Source organism: Salarias fasciatus, chromosome 15, assembly GCF_902148845.1.
Source record: "Salarias fasciatus chromosome 15, fSalaFa1.1, whole genome shotgun sequence".
Classification (NCBI taxonomy): domain Eukaryota; kingdom Metazoa; phylum Chordata; class Actinopteri; order Blenniiformes; family Blenniidae; genus Salarias; species Salarias fasciatus.
The window spans coordinates 29,831,241-29,854,649 of NC_043759.1; the positions used below are offsets into that span (position 1 = coordinate 29,831,241).

General features: G+C 54.9%; 1 protein-coding gene across 1 annotated transcript in view; it reads right to left on the reverse strand.

The window, feature by feature from the left end:
* Nucleotides 1-448: 448 nt before the first annotated feature.
* nt5dc1 (5'-nucleotidase domain containing 1) overlaps nucleotides 449-23,409 on the reverse strand; it is a 65,752-nt gene continuing 42,791 nt past the window's right edge. The window contains exons 7-12 of the mRNA XM_030111040.1: nucleotides 18,516-18,690; nucleotides 17,859-17,956; nucleotides 16,860-16,981; nucleotides 8,183-8,356; nucleotides 5,311-5,479; nucleotides 449-2,690 (exon numbers count right to left, since the gene is read on the reverse strand). Of these exons, the coding sequence (XP_029966900.1) occupies nucleotides 2,578-2,690; nucleotides 5,311-5,479; nucleotides 8,183-8,356; nucleotides 16,860-16,981; nucleotides 17,859-17,956; nucleotides 18,516-18,690 (851 nt within the window). The 3' untranslated portion in view covers nucleotides 449-2,577. The remainder of the gene's footprint in view (nucleotides 2,691-5,310; nucleotides 5,480-8,182; nucleotides 8,357-16,859; nucleotides 16,982-17,858; nucleotides 17,957-18,515; nucleotides 18,691-23,409) is intronic.

Sequence of the window (23,409 nt, forward strand, 5' to 3'; positions counted from 1 at the left end):
TTTCAGTCTGCACTGGTGGAACTTCAGCTGACCTCTCTCAATTCATTCCACCATTTGTCAAATCATGAATCACTGGGCCAGCCGAACAATCCATCAGCGAAACAGTGAAAATGAAGCTGTCATGTGCAGCAATGCAAGCTGAGCTGGAGAAGGAGAACATTTCAGAGAATAAACAAGTTCTTCTTTCACCAGTGTTTTTGTTTTCAACATGTGAGCTTTCATGCTGCTGTAAACATCCAAATACCGTCCTGTCAAACCCTGATTCATGACAACCATTGTGAAACCTGCTGGCACATCCGGATGCTGTTTATCGAGCCGTCACAGCAGTCAGCTGTCTGCGGTCAGCTGGTTCCCGGACGCCGGCGGGAGTTTCACTCGTCAGGGAGGCGTGCAGAGCAAGAGGACAACAAGAGCGGAGACAGGTTGTAAAAAATCCTAGAGTGTTTTATTTCATTAAAAGTACTTCAACACTTGAACACAGAATTCAACTTGTCACTGTGTATTTTTTTTTTTTTTTCAGAGCTTCAAACCACAAATGAACCCAGCCGAAGGCAGGTGAGCCTGTCAGGTGTTCTGGGTGGGAGACAACAGAAGAAGAGTACAATCAGTGCAGCTGTACAGCTGTATCCACACACAGCACCCAGAACTGCGTCTGGACGGCCAGTGTGACCGTCCGGGAAGTTTAGCTTAGCTTAGCTTAGCACGAGATCAACAATGATGAGCTTTAGAGGTGTAGCACTGCTGCTGGGACTGGATGAATGGGTCCAGACTGGAACAGAAACCAGAACAAGACCTCCGACCTTCTCAAGGTAAAGATCCATGAGTCTGGAAAAAGAAAACCTGATTCAAGACCTCTTGGACTTGACAGATGGTCAATATGTCTATCAACGGATTAGATGTGAGAAAAAAACCACAAAGATCCCTGCAGCTGGTTTGACCATCGATATTCTGACAGGCGCTGAGGGACCCCGTCTGTTAGCGGTCCAGCCTCCAGGCTGGAGGGCCCTGGTCCTGGACTCAAGGGGGCGTTTCTGACAGCTTCTAGCAGACCAGAGACCTGCTTGAAAAATGATTAGACAAATAAAACTACTGTGTTTGGTTCTGGTCCTGGAGGGTTTGTGCCTCAATGGCCCCTCTGGTCCAACACCGCTCAACGCAGTGAAGAACGCTAAACCCTCCAGACCAGGGCCCTCTAGGACCAGGGCCCTCCAGGACCAGGGCCCTCCAGGACCAGGGCCCTCTAGGACCAGGGCCCTCCAGGACCAGGGCCCTCCAGGACCAGGGCCCTCTAGGACCAGGGCCCTCCAGGACCAGGGCCCTCCAGGACCAGGGCCCTCTAGGACCAGGGCCCTCCAGGACCAGGGCCCTCCAGGACCAGCGCTTAGCCATCCTGGACCCTCCTTCCAGAGCCGTGTGTCCAGTCAGGCCAGCAGCGTGAGCCTGGGCCATCTGTGTCCTGACTGGACGGTCTGGACGTGTCCCACATCTGCCGGACATCTGTCCTCCACGCTTCTCTCAGGCTCTGGGCCGATATGAGCCTGGCTCCCCCCCTTCAGGCCCATGCTAAGCTAGGCTACACGGCCCTCCCGGACTGAGACCTTAACCCCAGACCAGCGGTCAGTGAAGCCCGGAACGGTTCCCAGACTTCCTGAACCAGAACAACCATTCAGGAGTCGGTTAAAGCACATCTCCACGTCTCAGAGTGCATCCAAAACAAGAAGCCAGCTCCTTCCTCCATAACACAACCACTAACGAGCTCAACGAGCTCAACGAGCTCAACGAGCACACTGCCACAAAGCAACACTGACATGGCACCGTCGTCTTCCTCCATCATCATCATCCTCACTGAAAACAGCCGACACACAGGGTTACAGTGCCAGCTCCTCAGAGAGCTCGAGTCTCAGTAAAAAGAGCAGAAGAGGAGCACGACAAGAGTGTTTTACAGAACTACTGACACAATGACTCCAGACCACGGACGGGGACTCCTGGTTCGATTCCGTCCTTGAGGTAATTCATCACTTCAACGGCTCAACAAATGCTAAAATGTTCACTTGAAGATTTGAAGATTTCTAACTCAACTATCATGAAAAAAGAGGAAGGGCCTCACACACACACACACACACACACACACACACACACACACACACACACACACACACACAACACTACATGGTCTAATTTCACAGTATGCAGACACACACCCAGTTTTAGTCTTATTTCCAACGTGTACGTTACGTTAACACTAAACCACGAGACGACGTCCACACGGGGGCGCTAGCACGGGACACTGTGGCTTACATTCACAAGGGCTGGGGGGGGTCTGAGGTGAAGGGGGGTCTGGAGGGGTCTGAGGTGAAGGGGGGTCTGGGGGGCTCTGAGGTGAAGGGGGGTCTGGGGGGCTCTGAGGTGACGGGGTCTGAGGTGACGGGGGTCTGGGGGGGCTCTGGGGGGGCTCTGAGGTGACGGGGGGTCTGGGGGGGTTCTGAGGTGACGGGGGTTCGGTGAGGAACTGGAGGACCGATGGAGGCAGGCTCCTCTCCGGAGGCAGAGGCCTATGGTCTGGTCCCGGACGGGGCTTCACGGCTGACTCTGGCTCCTCTTCAGCAGCGAGTCGGGGGGCCGGGGGTAGTAGCCGCTGGTGCAGGGCTTGTCCGGGGAGAACCTGGGGAACTTAAAGTCCAGAGGCAGATCTAGAAAGACAAAAACAACAGCAGTGAGCCCCAAGACGAACAGAGAGAACTCAGATCCAGCAGGTCCAACCCGGACCGGGTCCTGGGCTGAACAGCAGCGAGGCGGCCAGAGGGCAAAGCCACCAAGAAGATATGTGAACACATGGATTCGTACAAAAAAATCTAATCTCGGAAGTGAAGCCTGAAAACACAAAGCAAAGCGGCGCTGAATTCCCCACACCGCTGGATCTGTCAGCTGACCTCCGTAAACACCAGCACCCAAACCTCTGCATCTTCAAAGATTTACAAACCGTCTGAAGTACTGACCAGGATAAACCGGATCAAACCTCGTCGATCAGTTACTGGTGCCGTTAAATATTAGGTTACAGATGTGGAACACAGGAATGCTGTCAACAAAATCCTCAACAACAGTCAATCAGCTTTTGCTTCCCTGCAGCCTGAGCCTTTAAAGACGGAGACCGAACCCTCTGGACCAGCAGGAGTTTCTGACAGTTGCTCATGCGTTCAGTTCCAGGACATTTCCACCAGAGGTGCCGACCTTCCGCAAGCCGCTTCGGCTTCAGGATCAGGTTACGGCTGCAGGTGATGAAAGGGAGGTGGGAAAGCACGCTCTGTCCTCCACAGCAGGTAGTAATCTGTCCAGACAGCCGCCGTGGCACCAAGCAGCCGATGACGAACCAGGGGAGGGGGGATTCCCAGCAGTGATGCTGTTTCTGTGATCAGAGGCGGGTTCTGGGACGGTCTCGCAGTCACCTCAGGGTTCCTAAAGCTCTGAAGCTCACGGTCCAGTTGGAAGTCAGCATGGCGGACATCCTTCATGGTCACATGAACTGATTGAAACAGGCCTGACACCGACTGAGACCATGGACAGCTGGGATGTCCCTGCTCCACACAGGAATCTCATTCAGAGCAGTAACCCTGCTGACAATCGGGCCTCAGAGGACTTTAAAGAAACCAGTACCTGGAGCGGTCGTCCTGAAGCGGACCTGAAGTCTCTCTATGTGATGCTGCTGATCTGAGGAACGGTTCCTGCTGCCGTCTCTTCATGTCTTACTGGACTGTCCTGCTCTGAACGAGGTTCCTGAGCTTCAGAAAGAGGTCCAGATACCCGGCCAGCTGTTGGACCTCCTTCTTAGTTCTCTGTCCTGAATTGAACGAGGTTCTGCGAGTGTTCCTCAGAGGTTTTCTCTGGAGACTCCTCAGACCCTCTGTGGTCCACTTCTGATGGAGACTCCTCAGACCTTCAGAACTAGGATCTGGGTCAGACAGGTAGAGCCATAGCTGAGAGCAGCTGAGAACCGGGCTGGACCGGTCCAGGCTCCAGGAGGCCTGTCTGTTCTCAGGCTGTGTTCACACCGACTTGGACCCCTTTGTGGAAGTGTGAATTTGTAAATCAGCCTCCTCATAAATAACTGAATCGTGTTCTCACCGTCGAACCAAAAGGGCGGAGCGGGATGCGCTATGACTCAAATGAAGCGCGGGGCGCGTTTGATTACTTCTCCTGGTAGAATACACAATAAACAACGGCATGTAGTCATTATACGCTTTAGGAGAATGAACGGTTTTGTACTTTGTTACTACAGGAAAAGTAAACGACACCAAAATTGCACAAAACAGCTCTGTGACCGGAGCGGCTCTGTGTTGCCAGATTGGGCGGGTTTCGGCCAAATCAAGTGTCTTTTTTGAACACGTCTGACGGGTTGACGAAATGATTATGTGTTCATGAAGTGTTTATTTTAATTATATAAATACAGTTTTAACGTGCGTTTTTATCCAAGACGGCGGTTTGGGCTGCTTTCTATTGAGTTAAATGAGTTTCTTGTTGTTTCCGGGGGTCAGCGACAGACCTGGCAACCTCCTTCAGCGACTGCAGAGGCACTGCAGGCGGTGCTGCGGTGACTCTGTTCTGCAGACGGACCGGAGACAGAACGGTGGTTCTGTTGTACTTGATTTTCCTGCAGGCCGTACAAACCGCTGACTTTCAGAAGGAAGAGCGGCTCTCCTCTCCGCCGTGCTGGACGTGCGCTCAGAGTAACAGTTCGTGTCGTGCGTTACGGAAGCCTCACACGGACAAAAGTGCGGCAAACGAGGAAAGCTGGCTGGACCCGGGAGCGACCGTGTTCTCACTGCATCTAGATGGAGCCGGGTCGACCTCTGACCTCCTCCTCCAGGCGGCTCAGGGTCGACCCTAAAGTAGGTCGACCCAACGTGAAAAACATGTTCACACCCTGGCTCCCGGCTCCACCACGTCAGTTAGGTCGACCCAAATGCTTTGGTGTGAACACAACCTCAGTGGTCCGCGCAGAGAGCTGGTACCATGGGAGCTGTCAGTCTCACTGAAAACCACTAGCTATAAAACAGGCAGGTCTAGCTCTGGCCCATCAGACCCGTCCAGAGGAAACATGTTCGGATGAGAAGTGAAGGAAGTCCAGTCCAGTCCTGGTTGACACTAAGTTGTGGATGTCAACAGCCAGCCTGAGGCATATTCAGCAGTGAAAGACTTCCTCGTCTTTACGTTCCACCAGGAGGACCTCCGGCTTCCGGGACCCTGCACACTCTGAGCTGGTGCGGTATGAAGACGCTGCGGTTGGCGGTCGGGGGTGCTTCGGCCTCCACCTACCTGCTATGTGCTCCACACTGGGGATGGCCATGGTGCTGTACTTGTGGATGCAGTGGCAGCACCAGGTCAGCTTCTGGCTGTCCTCGTCCCCCCCGCCCCCTCTGTGCACGTCCACGAAGTACGAGCCCCACTGCTCGGAGGCCGCCGACGGCGCCTTCATGCCCTGCTCCTGTCAACACAGACGAGAGCAGACCTGACTAATGGTGCGTTCCCACCGGACGCGCTGCAGGCGTCACGGCGTCGCTTCACATTCACAGTCTCTGGTGGACGAGCTTCAACGGACCGAACGCGTCAGCCGCTTTTCCAGCGGCGCTTTCCGAGCTTTTCGAGCTTTTCGAGCGTTGGCGACGTGCGTCACACGCGTTCACGCGTTGCAGGCGTCAACGCCTGAAGTTGGGAAAATTGACTTTGGAAGCGTCAACGCCGAGCGTCATCCAATCACAGACGAGCGCTCTGAGCGCTGTAGAGATGGCGGATGGCTCATTTTTCCATCCGCCTGCTATCCGCCCAAATCAACCATTTTTTTTTTAATCAATTTTCAGAACCGAACTCGCCCGGCATCCGCGGAATAGTGTTTAGGTGTATTGAAGTTGCTTTTTTTATTTGAGTGCTTCAACCACAACCCGCCCGATTGTAATTAAAATCTTAGTTTTTCGACACGTCATCCGCTCGATCCGCGGTTATCCGCGGGCTCCGCCGGTGCAACCGCAATCCGCGCATCTCTAGAGCGCCGACGCGGGCCAGAAGCTCGTCAAACCGGCCCGGGAGAGGCAGAAGTACCGCTGACAGCGAACCTCATCCTCACGCAGCTCCTGGAGCAAATGGCGAAATTCGTCAAATTGCGAACGCCGCTGCAGGATGGGATGAACCCAAAAACGTCGCACAGGCGCCTGACGACGCCGTTTTCTGGCTTTCTTTATTAAATAAAGCCGAGCCAGTGTCTCGATGGGATCCGCCATTGTCAACATGAAGACAGGACACAGAAGCTCCTCCCACTCCCGCCAATGAGCTGCTGCGCGTCGCAAGCGTTGCAAGCGTCGTGTGTCATTTGAACATGCATCGAATTCCACACTTTACACGCGTCAACTTTGAGGCGTCAGTGACGCCTGTGAAGCAACGCGTCCGGTGGGAACGCACCTTGAGAGAGCCGGCAGTCCCAGAAACCTCCACCAGTGCTCACCACCACACTGACCCTCCAGCCACGGGGGGGCGCTCCGTCACCCACCGGAGGCAGAGGAGGCGACAGGAGGTGGTGCTCGACAGACGCAACATGTCCAGCTACTGTCAGAAGACACTGCTTCACAACAGCTAGTCAGGGACACGATACCACACCCTGGTACTGCTGAAGTGTTCCACAACGCTCTGCAAAACACCAGGTCCAGCATGGTCCCGGACATCCAGGACGTCCAGGACATCCAGCATGGTCCCGGACACTCCAGGGCGTCCAGCATGGTCCCGGACACTCCAGGACGTCCAGCATGGTCCCGGACACTCCAGGGCGTCCAGCATGGTCCCGGACATCCAGGAAGTCCAGCATGGTCCCGGACGAAAATATCTTGTTCCTGTCTGCTTGAAGTGGTCCAGAACCACCGAGGACTGCTGACTGACGCCAGAGGGTGAGCCAACAGCTAACTGACCCAATGGCTAGGCTAACATGCTAACAGCTAACTGACCCAGGGGCTAGGCTAACATGCTAACAGCTAACTGACCCAGGGGCTAGGCTAACATGCTAACAGCTAACTGACCCAGGGGCTAGGCTAACATGCTAACAGCTAACTGACCCAGTGGCTAGGCTAACATGTAACAGCTAACTGACCCAGGGGCTAGGCTAACAGCTAACTGACCCAGGGGCTAGGCTAACAGCTAACTGACCCAGGGGCTAGGCTAACAGCTAACTGACCCAGGGGCTAGGCCACAGGTGTCAAACTCGTGCCAGAAAGGGCCGAGAGGCTGCAAGTTTTCGTCCCACCCAAGCAGGAGCACCAGACTCCACTCATGTCATCAGGTCCTCAGTGTAGCTTGATGACATGAGTGGAGTCTGGTGCTCCTGCTTGGGTGGAACGAAAACCTTATCAGAAGTCTTTCTTTTTTATGAGCTAAAGAGTGTGTAGTTCGCCGATGTCGGAGCGGCATTCAATTTCTGAAAGACTTTTCGTGGTTCACCTTGCGGCCTATGAGTGGTGAAATCGCTCACTGTGAAAACCAAGCGGCCCTGAAACGGCAGCCCTGCTGCATGATGCTTCCCCCGCTGTGCTTCACAGTGGGATGAGGTGTTGGGCTGATTCGTCTCTTCATTAAAACGCTGTTCGCTTCAGTCTCTGGATGAACTTCAGACCGTGAGCTTCGTCTTGTCGGCTGTTGAAGGTCACAGTGGGAAAATTGTGGAGGATTTCTGAACAGGAAGTCCAGCCAAAGACCTCCTGACTCTGTTTTGAACTCTTTTGAAACACCTTCATCAAGTCCAGCAGTTCCAGATGTTGAGCTATTGTATCAGTTTAACCCTGATTTGTTTGGAGCTCATGTGCTTTATCCTCTGAACTCCAGTCTCTGAACTGCTGGTTTTCTCTGTAAATGTGAGCAGAAATGAGTGTGGCGCTCTGGAACTGACTGAAAGCTGAATTGTTCTGCATTTAGACAGCTGAAGCTGCTTGATCCAGGAGAAACCTGAACGTTGTTCAGAGCAGAGAGCCTCAGAGAGAGGGTCTGAATCCAGCAGACCAGAGTGTGTATCCCTGCCTGGCCTGAGCAGTGATCTGCAGTAACAGGAGCGTGAGGGTCTGTCTCTGCTAACAGCAGCTGGCTGCTGGCGGCAGGCCAGAGCGGAGGGGGGTTGGGTTTGCTAAACGGGAACAGCTGCTTCCAGTGAACTCACCTCAAACTTTCCCTTCTTCTCCAGCGGCTCCGCCTGGGCCTGGCTGGACACGGCGGCGTCGCTCCGGGGAACGCCTTCGCCCTCCATCTCCTCCACGATCATCACCGTCTCCCACTTCCCAAAGCTGCTGGCCGGGAACATGTCCGACCGCATGCTGTCCCCGAAGTACACCACCTGCGGGGGGGGGGGGACAGGGGGAGGAACAGGGGGAAGAGGAGGATGTCTTCTGGAAGATCGGTGCTTCTTTGTGCTCATGGATCAGATTGTGCTGGAATCAGCAGAAATGCGGTGTTGTGGCTGCAGACTGGCAGGTGGATCACTGAGCCACTGTACTGGTGTTTTTTCAGTTCGATAGAAAACAAACGTGTTGACCTCATCTGTGTACATGGACAGAGTTCAAAGCGATCCACGCTGCTCAGAGAGCTCCTCCCCCGGCCGGAGTCCCGCCCCACCCTAGGCCACATCCCGGGGTTGAGCACCGGGGCTCCGCTCTGCCTGCCGGTGTTTCAGATGAACTGGTGTCCGTGTTAACTTGTGACCAACAAATGTTGAAACTCGACTGAAACCTTGTAGAGGTTCTAGTGACGCCGCTTTTCTACAGTTACAGTAAATTTATCAGTTCAGAGTCTTTAGTGGGTCTGATTCTAACATCTGCTGCTTCCAGCATGAGTTTACAGGAATATGTCTCTCGTTACCATGGGAACCAGTTCATCCAGAACACCAGGCAGCGGTCCGCTGGTAGTCTACCACCGAGCTCTTTCAACAGCTGGCTCCAGGGTTTGTTCTCTCAGGGTTTTTTTTAAAAAGTGTTTCTCAGCCACCGTCCAGTTCTTCTGCTTGTTTTTGACTTTACTGCTTCCTGCTTCCTGTGACGTCATCACGTCACTACGTACGAGGGAACTCATGGCAGAACCAATTATCCCTGTTTAATCTGCTCGGCTGTCAGGCAGCGTTTATATGAGACACGGAGCGGATTATTGATCAGTGTAGACCACCTCGAGCAATCAGGTCAGACACACAGTCCTCTCCGAGTGAAGCGGATCCTCAGTGTTTATATGAACCTTTACAATCCGCTTCACCTCCGGGCTGATCATATGGTCCCCATGGAAACGTGGCTATTGAAAGATGCTAAATGAGGCAGTAACACGACGGCTTCTCTGGCAGAATCATCAGCAGCGTCAGTCAACATCTGGCTGGAGGCGTCTGGGGTCCCCAGGACCGTCTGGGGGGACCGTCTGGGGTCCCCAGGACCGTCTGGGGGGACCATCTGGGGTCCCCAAGACTAGGCCTGGGCATTTATATGATCGTGATTGGTGATCACGATTAATTTCCAGTCGATCACGGTGATCAGCTGTGAGCACATTTACTCGATCAGACATGGCAGAAATGTGCCTGACCACAGCCAATCACAGGCGACTTTTTCCTGCTCAGCTTCTGCCTGTAAGCTGTCTGAGAAGTAAACAGAGATGAGCTGAGTGGAGCCGAGGGCAGCGAAGCAGAGGAAGTCAGCCATGCCTCGGCGTTTTCCTCTGAAGATGAGGCTGCTGCTGACAGGACAGGCTGCTCCACCCGCACCGCTGCTAGCATACCGCTGCTAGCATACCGCTGCTAGCACACCGCTGCTAGCTCACCGCTGCTAGCACACCGCTGCTAGCATACCGCTGCTAGCACACCGCTGCTAGCTCACCGCTGCTAGCACACCGCTGCTAGCATACCGCTGCTAGCATACCGCTGCTAGCACACCGCTGCTAGCTCACCGCTGCTAGCACACCGCTGCTAGCATACCGCTGCTAGCATACCGCTGCTAGCACACCGCTGCTAGCTCACCGCAGCTAGCACACCGCTGCTAGCATACCGCTGCTAGCACACCGCTGCTAGCACACCGCTGCTAGCTCACCGCTGCTAGCACACCGCTGCTAGCTCACCGCTGCTAGCACACCGCTGCTAGCTCACCGCTGCTAGCTCACCGCTGCTAGCACACCGCTGCTAGCACACCGCTGCTAGCTCACCGCTGCTAGCTCACCGCTGCTAGCACACCGATGCTAGCTCACCGCTGCTAGCACACCGCTGCTAGCACACCGCTGCTAGCACACCGATCTGCAAGGAATCTGGTCTTTTGAGTCCAGGAACTACTTGTGATACAGTTTAACTAACGATGGTTCAGTTCTTCTCTTTTACTGGAAAACGCTGCATCGCATCATTGAACATATCACCACTTCTTGCCGTGAACACTCTTCTTCTAACAACATGCAGAGAGCCTGCTGCGCTGCAGCGCCCTTCTTCCTCTGTGGTGTCTGTGCAAAATAAGGCTGAACATGCAAACAGCACCCCTAGTGGCATGAAGTGTAAATGCAGTCATGGCGTCGTCTGTGGCCGTGGTCTGAATGAGGATCTCCTGCGGTTATTCTAAACCCAGAATATTTATTCAGAAACCAGAATATTTATCTTAACATGAATATTGACTGCATGTAAACGTAGCCAGTGTCGTCTTTTCAGGCCACTGCACCATACGAGCAACATTCTAAGAGGAGAAAAACGATTAATTTTGTCTATTTTTTTTTGTACTATTGTAGTTTTGTACTGTTACAGTTTAAGTCTAATCTGTCCAATCTAGATTATTTAAATTTTGTACATTTGATGCAAGCATTAATGATGGCAGCAGCATATTTAGCATCAGGACTTCAAAATAATGTTTATATTCTAAAGCACCTTCATTATCTCCAGGCGGTTTCTTTAGTTTTTTAATCTTTCATAGAAACAAAAATCCTCAGGGCTGGAAACTGTCACACTTTAACTAACGATCGTTCAGTTCTTCTCTTTTACTGAAAAAACGGTGCATCGCAAGATTTTATTGTCTTGGTGCTAGATTTTTTTTTTCCATTTACTGCACTGTTCAGTGAGATTGTTCTTATATTTTTCTATGTTTATATTATTTAATTTGCATTGCTATTTGCTTGGTTTGTTAATAAAATGTTAAACTATTCTATAGTTCTAGTTTTCAGTGCAGATGCTTTAAAACGGGTTTAAAAACAATATAACATATCGTGATTATAATCGAGATCGAATGATATGAAAAAAAAAATCGTGATCATTTTTTTTGCCATATCGCCCAGCCCTACCCAAGACCGTCTGGGGTCCCCAGGACCGTCTGGGGTCCCCAGGACCGTCTGGGGTCCCCAGGACAGTCCCCCAGTCCACAGCAGTCTCTCCATCCAGTCTGCCTGAAGGAGAACCAGCAGGACTGACCCCCCCACTGCCTGCAGGCAGAATCAGTGAAGCTGACCAGCTGAGGACAGGAAGTCGCGGCAGACAGTTTAATGACGAGGACGATCACTGCTGATGGACAAGACCGGAGCTCAGCAGCTGGCGGTACCGGGTCCAGGACTCGGCCTGAAGGGAGGGACGCCACACGGTGAGGTTCTGCTCAGATCTCAGCGCTCAGTGAAGCCACGGACAAAGTTCCAAATGGAACTTTACCGTGACTGATTCCTGTCCCGTGTGGGTGTGGTCAGTGTGGACAGAATGTCCATCAGAAGGAGAGGAGGCGGAGCCTGCTGCCGCTCACTGACCGGAACAGTCCGAGGTGTGAGGAGCTCCAGCCGCTCGCCCCCCAAGCATTCCAGGACCCCCCCCCCCCCCAGACCAGGCTCTCCACACGCAAACAGATCTGGCTAACCAGGGCCGCGGCAGGAGGGGGGGCAGGAGGGGGGGCCTGAGGAGGACGGGGCGGAGAGGGGGGCTGGGGAGGAGGAGGAGGAGGAGGGGGGGGCTGGGGAGGGGGGGGGAGGAGGAGGGAGGGGGTCTGGGGAGGAGGGGGGAGGAGGAGGGTCCTGGGGAGGAGGGGGAGGAGGGAGGGGGGTCTGGGGAGGAGGAGGGGCCTGGGGAGGAGGGGGGGGGGTCTGGGGAGGAGGAGGGGCCTGGGGGAGGAGGGGGGGGGGTCTGGGGAGGAGGGGGGAGGAGGAGGGGCCTGGGGAGGAGGGGGGGGGGGTCATGTTTCAGGCTGATGTTTCCCAGAAGTGACCACAGCTCCTCCAAGACCCCTGAAACGGCCCTGCAGGCCTTGGTGCTGGGCACGCTGCTGGCCCAGAGCTGGGGGGCCCTGCAGGCCTTGGTGCTGGGCACGCTGCTGGTCCAGAGCTGGGGTCGCCTCAGGGCCGGTCCAGAGGCCACCCACAGGGACTTCAGTCTGGAACAGAGACAGGCTGGAGCAGAAAGCTCCCAAGTCTGGATTCTCTGGATCAGGTTCTCTGGATCAGATCCCGTGGATCATATCCTGTGGATCAAGTCTTCTGGATCAGATCCCGTGGATCAGATCCTGTGGATCAAGTCTTCTGGATCAGATCCAGTGGATCTAAATGCCGAGGCCCTGTTTGCCCGTGGCTGCTGAGGTCTGGCTGTCTCTGAGGCTCTGGTCAGGCCGTCAGACGGGGGCGGATCCTGAGAGCACTGCTGTCCTGGAAGCAGACCGCCAGGGGGGTTCTCAGGAAGCCGCCTCCTCACGGTGGGCCTGACAGGAGTCTGAACCTGATCCAGGACCTGAGCTGCCCAGGCCGGGCGTCCCGGAGGAATCAGCAGCCAGTCGTCCACGCTGGTAAAGCGGGGGAGTGACCCGAGTATTCTGTCACAGAGGTCAGTCTTCCCAAGTCCTGGTCCCTGTTGGATCCACACTGCTGGATTCATTAGTGACCTCTGACCTGCGGCACTGCCGTGGGTGGAAGTGAGTCAGACAGTGTGTGTGTTCTGCAGTGTGTGTGTTCTGTAGTGTGTGTGTTCTGCAGTGTGTGGGGCCTGCAGGGACAAAACACCAGTCTGACCTCTGAACTCCTCTCTGGCTGCAAAGGAAAGGCAGAGTGAAGCGTCCCTCACCGGAGGAAAGATGGCGGCTGCGCAGACAGGAAGCCAGGAGCCAGCGTCTCTGACAGCACCGCTCTGAACCATGGGTAATCTCCCTGCAAGCAGCGCCGCTCTGAACCATGGGTAATCTCCCTGAAAGCAGCGCCGCTCTGAACCATGGGTAATCTCCCTGAAAGCCTCCATTCAGCCCCAGGTGCAGCAGAGCGGGGTCACAGGAGGAGCTCCACCCTGGAGCAGGCTGAATTCCAGGAGAGCTTTCTCCACGTGGCCCACGGGGAACAGAGGGGGCATTGAGCGGGGCGGGGGGAGAAATGCAACTCCACCTCCGTGTCCTGCTTCACCTCCCAGAAGTGTGGAAAACATTCAGAGGAAAGCTCCTCCTCAGCAGAGCAGCAGGAAACAACCACAGGGCACGGTGGGACGGTGGTCAGTACTGTCAGCTCACAGCAGGGAGGGAAGGAGTTTGCATGTTCTCCCCATGTGTGCCTGGTCTTCCTCCAGAAACACCATGTTCCTCACAAAGGATCATTTAGACCTGATCTTGGTCTAAATCCAGACCATTTAGCCAAGACCAGATTAACCATTAGTTCAACTGGGCAATTGCCCAGGGGCCGGAGACCCACAGGGGCCCACAGCAGCAGCATCACCAGAGCAGAGGCGGAGCTTACAGAGGGATGGTGGGTTATGAAAACCCTCGGGCCTCTTTTGGTGAAATCCACTGCCGAGGACTTTTGTTTGTTTGTTTAAATCGGAGGCGGAATGAGCAGCAGCTGCTTCTCTCCAGCAGAGGCGCCGCTACACATAGGGCCCCGAGCTGAAGGGGGCCCCGAGGGACGGCTGACATCAGTCAATTTCAATGACAGATTTAAGGCGCTACACTAGACGCTGCAACGACAGCGTGTTGAAAACCCCCCCGCATGGGGCCCTTTCTGGGTGCTCAGCGGTTAGTTGCTGGTAGGAGGGTGCCGACAGACGGCGGATATCAGCGACACAACTTAAATCCCCGGATAATTTACAATGACACGTCGGGAACCTACCTAATGGGGCCCCACTGCTACCCGGCTTACATCAACGTGACGCTTTACATGCAGTCAATATTCGGCATTCAATAGTACGACGCCATGACTGCATTTACACTTCCTGCCACTAGGGGTGCTGTTTGCATGTTCGGCCTTATTTTACACAGACACCACAGAAGAAGAAGGGCGCCTGAAGAGCAGGCTCTCTGCAGTAAAAGAGAAGAAGTGAACTTGTTCCTCCTGGACCCGGGTTGAACCGATAAAAAGTGGTTGTAAACAATAACGGTCCACATGTAACGGGCTTTATGTTTGCAGTTATGAACGTCTCCCATACATTTGTTAACTCGTGATTAGATTATTATTATTATTTTTTTTTCATGTACTGCAAAATTGCACTTCAGAAACATGGACATGTAAAAATAATTGTCGCTCTTAGAATTCTGAACTCGTCCTTTTCTTGTTGTGAGAATGACTTTATGTTGTGTAATGAAAATGCTTTGAGCATTTTCAGGCAAATTGATGATTATTTTAGATTTTATCTTTTTTTTTTTTTGTCCATGAACTGTGACTGCAATGAAATAATTAAAGCAAAAAGTTTTGAACTGCTTTCAGCATCGCTGTCCCTGTTATTTAGCCTCCTTTATAAGTTTACCCAAATTCAAGATTTTTACATTTGATTTTTATTTGAAGTTTTCAGAGTGGTTTCTTTCATTGAGTCATAAAGTGAGTTACTTTCTCTGCAGCCGGAGGGCTCATAGATCAGCTGAGACCAGGGTACTTGCTCCTGTTCTAACACTAAATGTGTGTTTTGGGGGCAATCAGTGCTTTAGGATTTTGTAGGCGTCAGAATTTTAGCTTAGAGGGGACACTTTGAAAGAACGTGCCCAGGGGCACGTCAGGGTCTTAAAGGGGCTGTATCCTGCTTTTTTAGCTTGTCCAAACCCTAGAAATGGTGTTAACATGGTAATAGTTTATTTTTGGCGCTAAGGAAAAGTCATTTTGTGTGAAATAAAAGATTTTCTGGGGCTAATTCTGAAACCCGGAAGAGAAAACGCTCTGTTTCACTGAAATCCCGCCTCTCCCCCTGTGGACTTTGACTGACAGCTACTTCAACCAATCAGAGCTTCAAAACAAATACGCTAGCTAGCTTTAGCTCTTTAGCTCTAGCTTCTCTACACACAAAGACACGCGAAAACGTCTTTTCCTGTTAGAAAAAGAAGACGATCCGTGTGTCCAGAGGGGGCGTCAGCGGAAGTCCAGCTCGCTTTGAGGCTGACTCGCGCTGTGGGAAACCCCTTGCTATGGAGCTGGTCCTGACAGGAGACAGAATCGGGGCTCAAGAGGCCAAGCAGTCGGCAGCACTCCAAGCTGGTGTCTGCGATGGCAGGAGGTGTCAGAAAAGTTCCCACAGGGAGAACTGGCTCGTGGCGGCCAAGCGTTCATAGCAACATTGCTTTCTGATCCTTGGATGTCGGCTCTTCCTGTCATTGTGAAGCAGAATTCACCAAGCGTTGGATTGTTCAGCCACTAACAGGGAACGTGAGCTGGTTAGACCGTCGTGAGACAGGCTAGTTTACCCTGCTGATGATGTGTTGTTGCAATAGTAATGCCGGCTGGCGGCCGGCCGCTCACCGTGGCGCCGGCTGGCGGCCGGCCGCTCACCGTGGCGCCGGCTGGCGGCCGGCCGCTCACCGTGGCGCCGGCTGCTCGTAAAGGAGCGTCCTCTGGCCGGGCTGTGCAGCTGCGTGCCGGGCTCCGTTTGGTAGCCTGGAGGACAGACGGTGTGATTCTGGCGACTGACAGGTTAGAGGTGGAGAGTGGGGATGAAGCTTCATGTTTACCGTTCTGTTTGAACCGACTAGCTTAGCTACAAGCAAACAGAGGTTATTTGCTCATGAGATCAGGTGGCAAAGCATTATGGGAACTGTAGTCAAACAACAATGACTGACGACCTGGTGGTCTTTATTACTGTATTTTCTGCAAAAAGGCGCACTGGATTATAAGGCGCAATGCTGGTTTTTGATAAAATGAGAGGCTTTCAGGCGCGCCTTATAGTGTGGAAAATACGGCGCTTGTTTCTCGTGCTGTGAGCGGCACCGGCGGTCCAGAGGACTGAAATGTCATCTGTGCTGTATGTCAAGCATGGAGAGCACATGCAGCAATAGAGCTGACTCTGACTTTAGACTCTGTACTCTGGATTCTGGTGGACTCTGGATCCTGGATTATGGTGGACTCATAGACTGGACTGTGGTGGACTCTGTAGACTGGATCATGCTGCCTGTCCAGCAGCCAGCAGCTCCTGCTGCCGTTACAGTGGTGTGAATGTTTCTCAGCCGGCTGCCATTCCTTTCAGGGGCTGCCACAACACACACACACACACACACACACACACACACACACACACACACACACACACACACACACACACACACACACACACAGTCTTGTATTTCTATCCTTGTGGGGACCGTCCATTGACTCCCATTCATGTCTAGCCCCTAACCCTGACCCTTACCCTAACCCTAACCCACACCACAACAAAGCCTAACCCTAAAGAAATGTTTTTGCACTTTTACTTTTTTCAGTAACAACAACATGGTCAAGAAAACACTGTTTCTCCTACTTAGGACCGGAAAAAGGTCCCCACAAGGCACGTCGTTCCACGTTTTGCTATCCTTGTGGGGACATTTGGCCCCAACAAGGATAGAAATACAAGAACACACACACACACACACACACACACACACACACACACACACACACACACACACACACACAGACACAGACACACACACTCCGCCTACCTTGGGCTCCGGCTTGCCCGTCATGGCTCTCAGCAGCTCGTGGAGGTGAGGCCAGTTCCCCTGGGAGTACCAGCCCGGCTTGTCCAGCGACGGCAGCCCCTCGCTCTCCTCCACGTCGTTCACTGGAGGACAGCGCACGCACACACACACACACACACACACACACACACACACAAAATGCCCATTTTCATAAGTGAGCCAGGACGGAGCCAGGACCCGGGAGACTGCTGCTCTCTGCTGGGCTCAGGAGGGAGCAGACTACAGCCTGGCTCTGCTGGGCTGAGGAGCAGCTAGCAGCAGCTAGCAGCAGCTAGCAGCAGCTAGACCTGTCCTCGGCCCTGCCAGCGCTGCTTCACTGGAAGGAGGACGTCCTCCTGGGTTTCTCTACCACTGGTTCCTGCTCCTAGGAGACGCCGTCAGCGTGACATCAAGTGGACAGAGACGAGACGGTTTCAGTCTGGCTCTGTAGGACAGGACAGCTGCTCAACACCTGCTTCACTTCACTCTGCTGCAGCAGCTGTCTGGAAGATGTGGAGTCTGAAGACAGGCTGCAGGGACAATGCTACATGCTAACCCCCAGAGTCCTGCAGGGACAATGCTACATGCTACATGCTAACCCCCAGAGTCCTGCAGGGACAATGCTACATGCTACATGCTAACCCCCAGAGTCCTGCAGGGACAATGCTACATGCTACATGCTAACCCCCAGAGTCCTGCAGGGACAATGCTATATCCTAACCATCAGAGAGCTGCAGGGACAATGCTACATGCTACATGCTAACCTCTAGAGTCCAGCAGGGAGCAGAGATCTTCCACCTTCGGACTTTACAGCCTGTCAGAGTTGAATTTTAAATTCAAATGAATCTGAATACAAAGACTCTATTTCAGTGAGGTTGTTAAGAAGAGTGAACATGTTTTCCTCTGAACATGAGTGTGCTGGTCTAGGGCCTGACCCTGGAGGGTCCGGAGGGGGGGGTCGGGGTGGGACCCGGGACTCACCCAGAGTCCTGAAGGGCCTCTGCTGGGGCACCAGGGAGAAGAAGCCCGGCTTCAGGGCGTTGGTGATGATCACGTCAAACAGCTCCTCGAAGTCCTTCCTGAGAGGGACACAGGCAGACCGGCGGTCAAGGGGGGACGGGGGACGGGGGGGGTGGGGGGTGGGGGGTGGGTAGGCTTCATGTGGAAGAGGGAAGCTTCCTCATATGGCCAGAAGCTCAGACCCAGCGTCAACAGGAAGCAGAGCTCAGAGAGAAATATGTAAATCTGTCAGTCTGATGGATGAAGCTCAGACCGGAGCCAGATCCTCTACCAGGTTCTACCCCCTCCTGCCCCTGGGGGCACAAACAGGGCAGGAACAGGCAGGAAGAGGCAGGAAGAGGGCAGGAAGAGGGCAGGAAGAGGGCAGGAAGGGGGCAGGAAGGGGGCAGGAAGAGGGCAGGAAGAGGGCAGGAAGGGGGCAGGAAGGGGCAGAAAGAGGCAGGAAGGGGCAGAAAGGGAGCAGGAAGGGGCATGAAGGGGCAGAAACAGGTCAAGAACAGGGCAGGTCGGGGGCAGAAACAGGGCAGGTGGCGCAGGAAGGGGCAGAGACAGGGCAGGAAGGGGCAGGAATGGGCAGGAAGGGACAGGTGGGGCAGGTCCAGAGTTCGCGGCCCTCACCCCAGGATGTGCTGGCAGACCAGCCGGCAGTAGTCGCTGTGGGAGCTGGTGATGAGCAACAGCACCTTCCCGGCCGTCTTCATGCTGCGCAGCCACGTCTTCACCGAGTCGGAGCAGGGCTGCAGGAACCGGCCCGGGTTCTGCTTCACGCTGGGGAAGTACGTCCCGGTGTCGTCTGAGGGGGACGGACAGAGGAGTCAGCAGAACCCTGCACACCTGACGGGGCCTGGTGGTTCCTGATGGGATCTGAAGCATACTGTGTGTGTGTGTGTGTGTGTGTGTGTGTGTGTGTGTGTGTTTTTTTCAATAAAGAAACAGTAAAGCAGTCAGGATTGTCGAGACTGCCATGACCCGTCCAGGTGAAGTGGTCAGTGGAGAACCGCCGGCTCTCACAGGGTCGGTGCTGTTTCCACCGTTTCACGGCGGCTCAAGCTGATCGGTTCAGAGGTTCTTCAGGGCCATAAAGGCCTGAGAGCCAGGCGGGCTCTGGTGGCTGGAGAACTCTGGTCTAGGGTGCTGTGTTTATACTGAAACATGTTTGGAAGAAGGAGAAGAGTGACGGTTAAAAGGAGGTGAAGTTCTCCACACAGCGAGGCAGACGGACCAGGACCAGCTGGAACCCAGAGTGTCGGTTTGGCAGACTGAAGCTGTTCTTTCAGCCGCCTTCATGAAGAACTTCCATTCTCCACGTTTCTCCAGTGACGTCCAGCTGAGCGTACCGGTTCGGCAGACTGAGGGGAAGAACAGCTTCTGGGCTCATGCAGACTCCTGGCCCTCATGGGGGTGAGTCCTGCAGGGACTGTGGAACCTGTGGCTCTGCTGCCCCTCAGTGGATGAATGTGGGAGAACAGCTGAGAGGACAGTGTGAGGTTCCACCAGCAGAGGGCACCAGACACAAGCAAGCAGAGCATGCCGGGACGTGGGGGGGGGGGGGCTGGACTCACACCTTTGATCTGCTGCAGCTGTAAACATCTGGCTGTGGAGCTTTGATGGTCCCCACAGATCATTACACCTCCAGCTAAACAGCTGTGGGGCCGGCGGGGCCCCCGGGGGCCCCTGCCTCATTACCCACAGCCTCCAACACCCCATGAGAACGTAAACACAGAGTGACCTCCACCCTCCACCCTCTACCCTCCACCTCCACCCTCTACCCTCTACCCTCCACCTCCACCCTCTACCCTCCACCCTCCACCCTCTACCCTCCACCCTCCACCCTCCACCCTCTAACCCTCCACCCTCTACCCTCCACCTCCACCCTCCACCCTCTACCCTCTACCCTCTACCCTCCACCCTCCACCCTCTACCCTCTACCCTCCACCCTCTACCCTCCACCTCCACCCTCCACCCTCCACCCTCTACCCTCCACCCTCTACCCTCCACCTCCACCCTCCACCCTCTACCCTCTACCCTCTACCCTCTACCCTCCACCCTCCACCCTCTACCCTCCACCCTCCACCTCCACCCTCTACCCTCCACCCTCTACCCTCCACCTCCACCCTCCACCCTCTACCCTCCACCCTCCACCCTCTACCCTCCACCCTCTACCCTCCACCTCCACCCTCCACCCTCCACCCTCTACCCTCCACCCTCCACCCTCTACCCTCCACCTCCACCCTCTACCCTCTACCCTCTACCCTCCACCCTCCACCCTCTACCCTCCACCCTCCACCCTCCACCCTCTACCCTCCACCTCCACCCTCCACCCTCTACCCTCCACCCTCTACCCTCCACCCTCCACCCTCCACCCTCTACCCTCCACCTCCACCCTCCACCCTCCACCCTCTACCCTCCACCCTCCACCCTCTACCCTCCACCTCCACCCTCCACCCTCTACCCTCCACCTCCACCCTCTACCCTCTACCCTCCACCCTCCACCCTCTACCCTCCACCTCCACCCTCTACCCTCCACCCTCCACCCTCTACCCTCCACCTCCACCCTCCACCCTCTACCCTCCACCTCCACCCTCCACCCTCTACCCTCCACCCTCTACCCTCCACCCTCCAGCCCGTTTTCATCCAAAGTTCTCCTGTTTTAAGGCAGGTTCTTCTTTTCTTTGAATGTTCTCCTCTTGTTCTTTTGAGCTCTTGTCAGCTTTTCACTTCTTGTGCTGGTCTGGAAGCAGACGCTGCTGCCACAGCCATGAACGTCCTCCTGTTTCCGGTCCTCCTGTCCTCTGGACGGGATGGGTCCTCCTGTCCTCCAGTCTTCCGGCCCTCCAGTCCTCTTGTCCTCCGGTCCTCCTGTCCTCCGGTCTTCGGGTCCTCCTGTCCTCGGGTCCTCCTGTCCTCTTGTCCTCTTGTCCTCCGGTCCTCCGGTCCTCCTGTCCTCCAGTCTTCTGGCCCTCCAGTCCTCTTGTCCTCCGGTCCTCCTGTCCTCCAGTCTTCTGGCCCTCCAGTCCTCTTGTCCTCCGGTCCTCGGGTCCTCCTGTCCTCTTGTCCTCCGGTCCTCCTGTCCTCCAGTCTTCTGGCCCTCCAGTCCTCTTGTCCTCTGGTCCTCCTGTCCTCCAGTCTTCCGGCCCTCCTGTCCTCTTGTCCTCTTGTCCTCCGGTCCTCCTGTCCTCCAGTCTTCTGGCCCTCCAGTCCTCTTGTCCTCCGGTCCTCGGGTCCTCCTGTCCTCTTGTCCTCCGGTCCTCCTGTCCTCCAGTCTTCTGGCCCTCCAGTCCTCTTGTCCTCCGGTCCTCCTGTCCTCCAGTCTTCTGGCCCTCCAGTCCTCTTGTCCTCCTGTCCTCCGGTCCTCCTGTCCTCCAGTCTTCTGGCCCTCCAGTCCTCTTGTCCTCCGGTCCTCCTGTCCTCCAGTCTTCTGGCCCTCCAGTCCTCTTGTCCTCCTGTCCTCCAGTCCTCTTGTCCTCCGGTCCTCCTGTCCTCCAGTCTTCTGGCCCTCCAGTCCTCTTGTCCTCCTGTCCTCCGGTCCTCCTGTCCTCGGGTCCTCCTGTCCTCTTGTCCTCCGGTCCTCCGGTCCTCCTGTCCTCCGGTCCTCCTGTCCTCCTGTCCTCCGGTCCTCCTGTCCTCCTGTCCTCCGGTCCTCCTGTCCTCTTGTCCTCTGGACCGGGTCCTGCGGCCTGTTTCCTGCGCGAGGCGGCGCTGGCTGTGCCTGTTTGTTTATGAGACGGTGACGTGGGGAGTGTGTGGAGACGGCTTCCTGCATGCAGTGTTTACAGAACCAAGAGTCTCAGCCGGGCTGTAAACAGGAACCCTTCTGCTCATGAGCACTACGGTTCCTGAACGTCTGTACGCAGACTCACAATAGCAACGGAACCTTCAGAGGGATTCAGCAAAACCGACCAAACTGAGTGATGCTGTTGGCAGGAAGCAGGGCGGCGCTAGAGCGCCGGTCCTCCACCACCGGAGGGGTTTGGGTTTAGGCCAGGCTGGACTCGGTGAGGCCAGCGACAGTGCCTTTTGAACCACGCCACTTCTCCTAAAGAACACTTGCACCGGCGCCTTCAGAAGGCCACGGTCCTGTCAGAACGCCCCGCCCGGTGCGGGGCAGATGGCTGGGCCGGGGCCCGGCGTCGAGGGGCCAGGCTCGGGGCCCCGGGGCCCACATGGCCGGAGAGCGGACCGCAGCACGTCCACAGCTCAGCCGCTCGCCGTCACCTGAAAGAGGACTGATCCGATCACCATCAGCTGCCGTCCAGATCGGGACCGAGGACCAGAGCAGGACTGATGAGGGGCCGAACCCAGAGCCGAGGCGGCCGGCGGCACGAGCGCCGGACCACATGTGACTCAGCATTTGACAGAACGAGCGCCGGGCCGTGCGCTGGCCCCGTCACGCTCACAGCCTGCAGAGGGAAGCTATAATCTGGCCAGCCGTGTTTTCCACCACCTGTCGGAGCACGAGGAGAGAACGCCGCTGCCGCTCCGGCTGTGGACTCTCCACTTTTAGCCGACTGACCACAAATTGCTGCATCACGTCCGTCACGGTGCAGCCTGGCTGTTTCCCGCCTGTGGTCGGTGGCGGGGGAGGAAAAGCTTCAAATGTCACACATGATAACACAAAACCAATAAACTCCAACAGGAGACGTGTCAGACGGCAGGTTTTATGGACGTGGTATTTTTAAAACGCACTTATGTAACGTGTGCTGCTGAAGATTCTTCTGACACACACCGAAAGACCAACATGCAAACTCACTGAGCAACCGGAGGCTTTCACCGTCCCTTTCCTACAGCTTCTGATCATCTCAGTCAGAGTGCTACCATGGTTTGATATGTGACATGCAAACATATTCTGGGAGCCTCACAGCCCCAAAGCAGACAACCCCCCTCCAGAGGGGGACTCGGACCCCAGGTTGGCAACCACTGATTGAGGGGACCCTGTCAAGACCTGCTTGGTTTTGGAGTGTTTTACTGAGGGAAAACTTTTCACACTGTTTGGCCCCCGATTCAGTTTTTCAGATTAGAGCATCGGTCGATCCCGATACTTCCCTAATCCCATACTTTCATTGCTACCGCTAATAAAGAATAACAAAAATAACATAGTTTTTTCAACTCTGCATGTAAATGTCTGTCAGCGGGCAGTGAGGATGACTCCGTTTTATTCCTATATATCCTTAATCTTATGGTCTTTTCATGAACTGTCCTGCAGCTCTACTGAAAACCATGTTGCTTAAAACTGTTCTGTCCAGAAGACCAGGGTCCAGAGGACCAAGGTCCAGAAGACCAAGGTCCAGAGGACCAAGGTCCAGAAGACCAAGGTCCAGAGGACCAAGGTCCAGAAGACCAAGGTCCAGAGGACCAAGGTCCAGAAGACCAAAGTCCAGAAGTCCAACGTTCAGAAGACCAAAGTCCACAAGACCAAGGTCCAGAAGACCAAAGTCCAGAAAACCAAGGTCCAGAACACCAAGGTCCAGAAGACCAACGTTCAGAAGACCAAGGTCCAGAGGACCAAAGACCA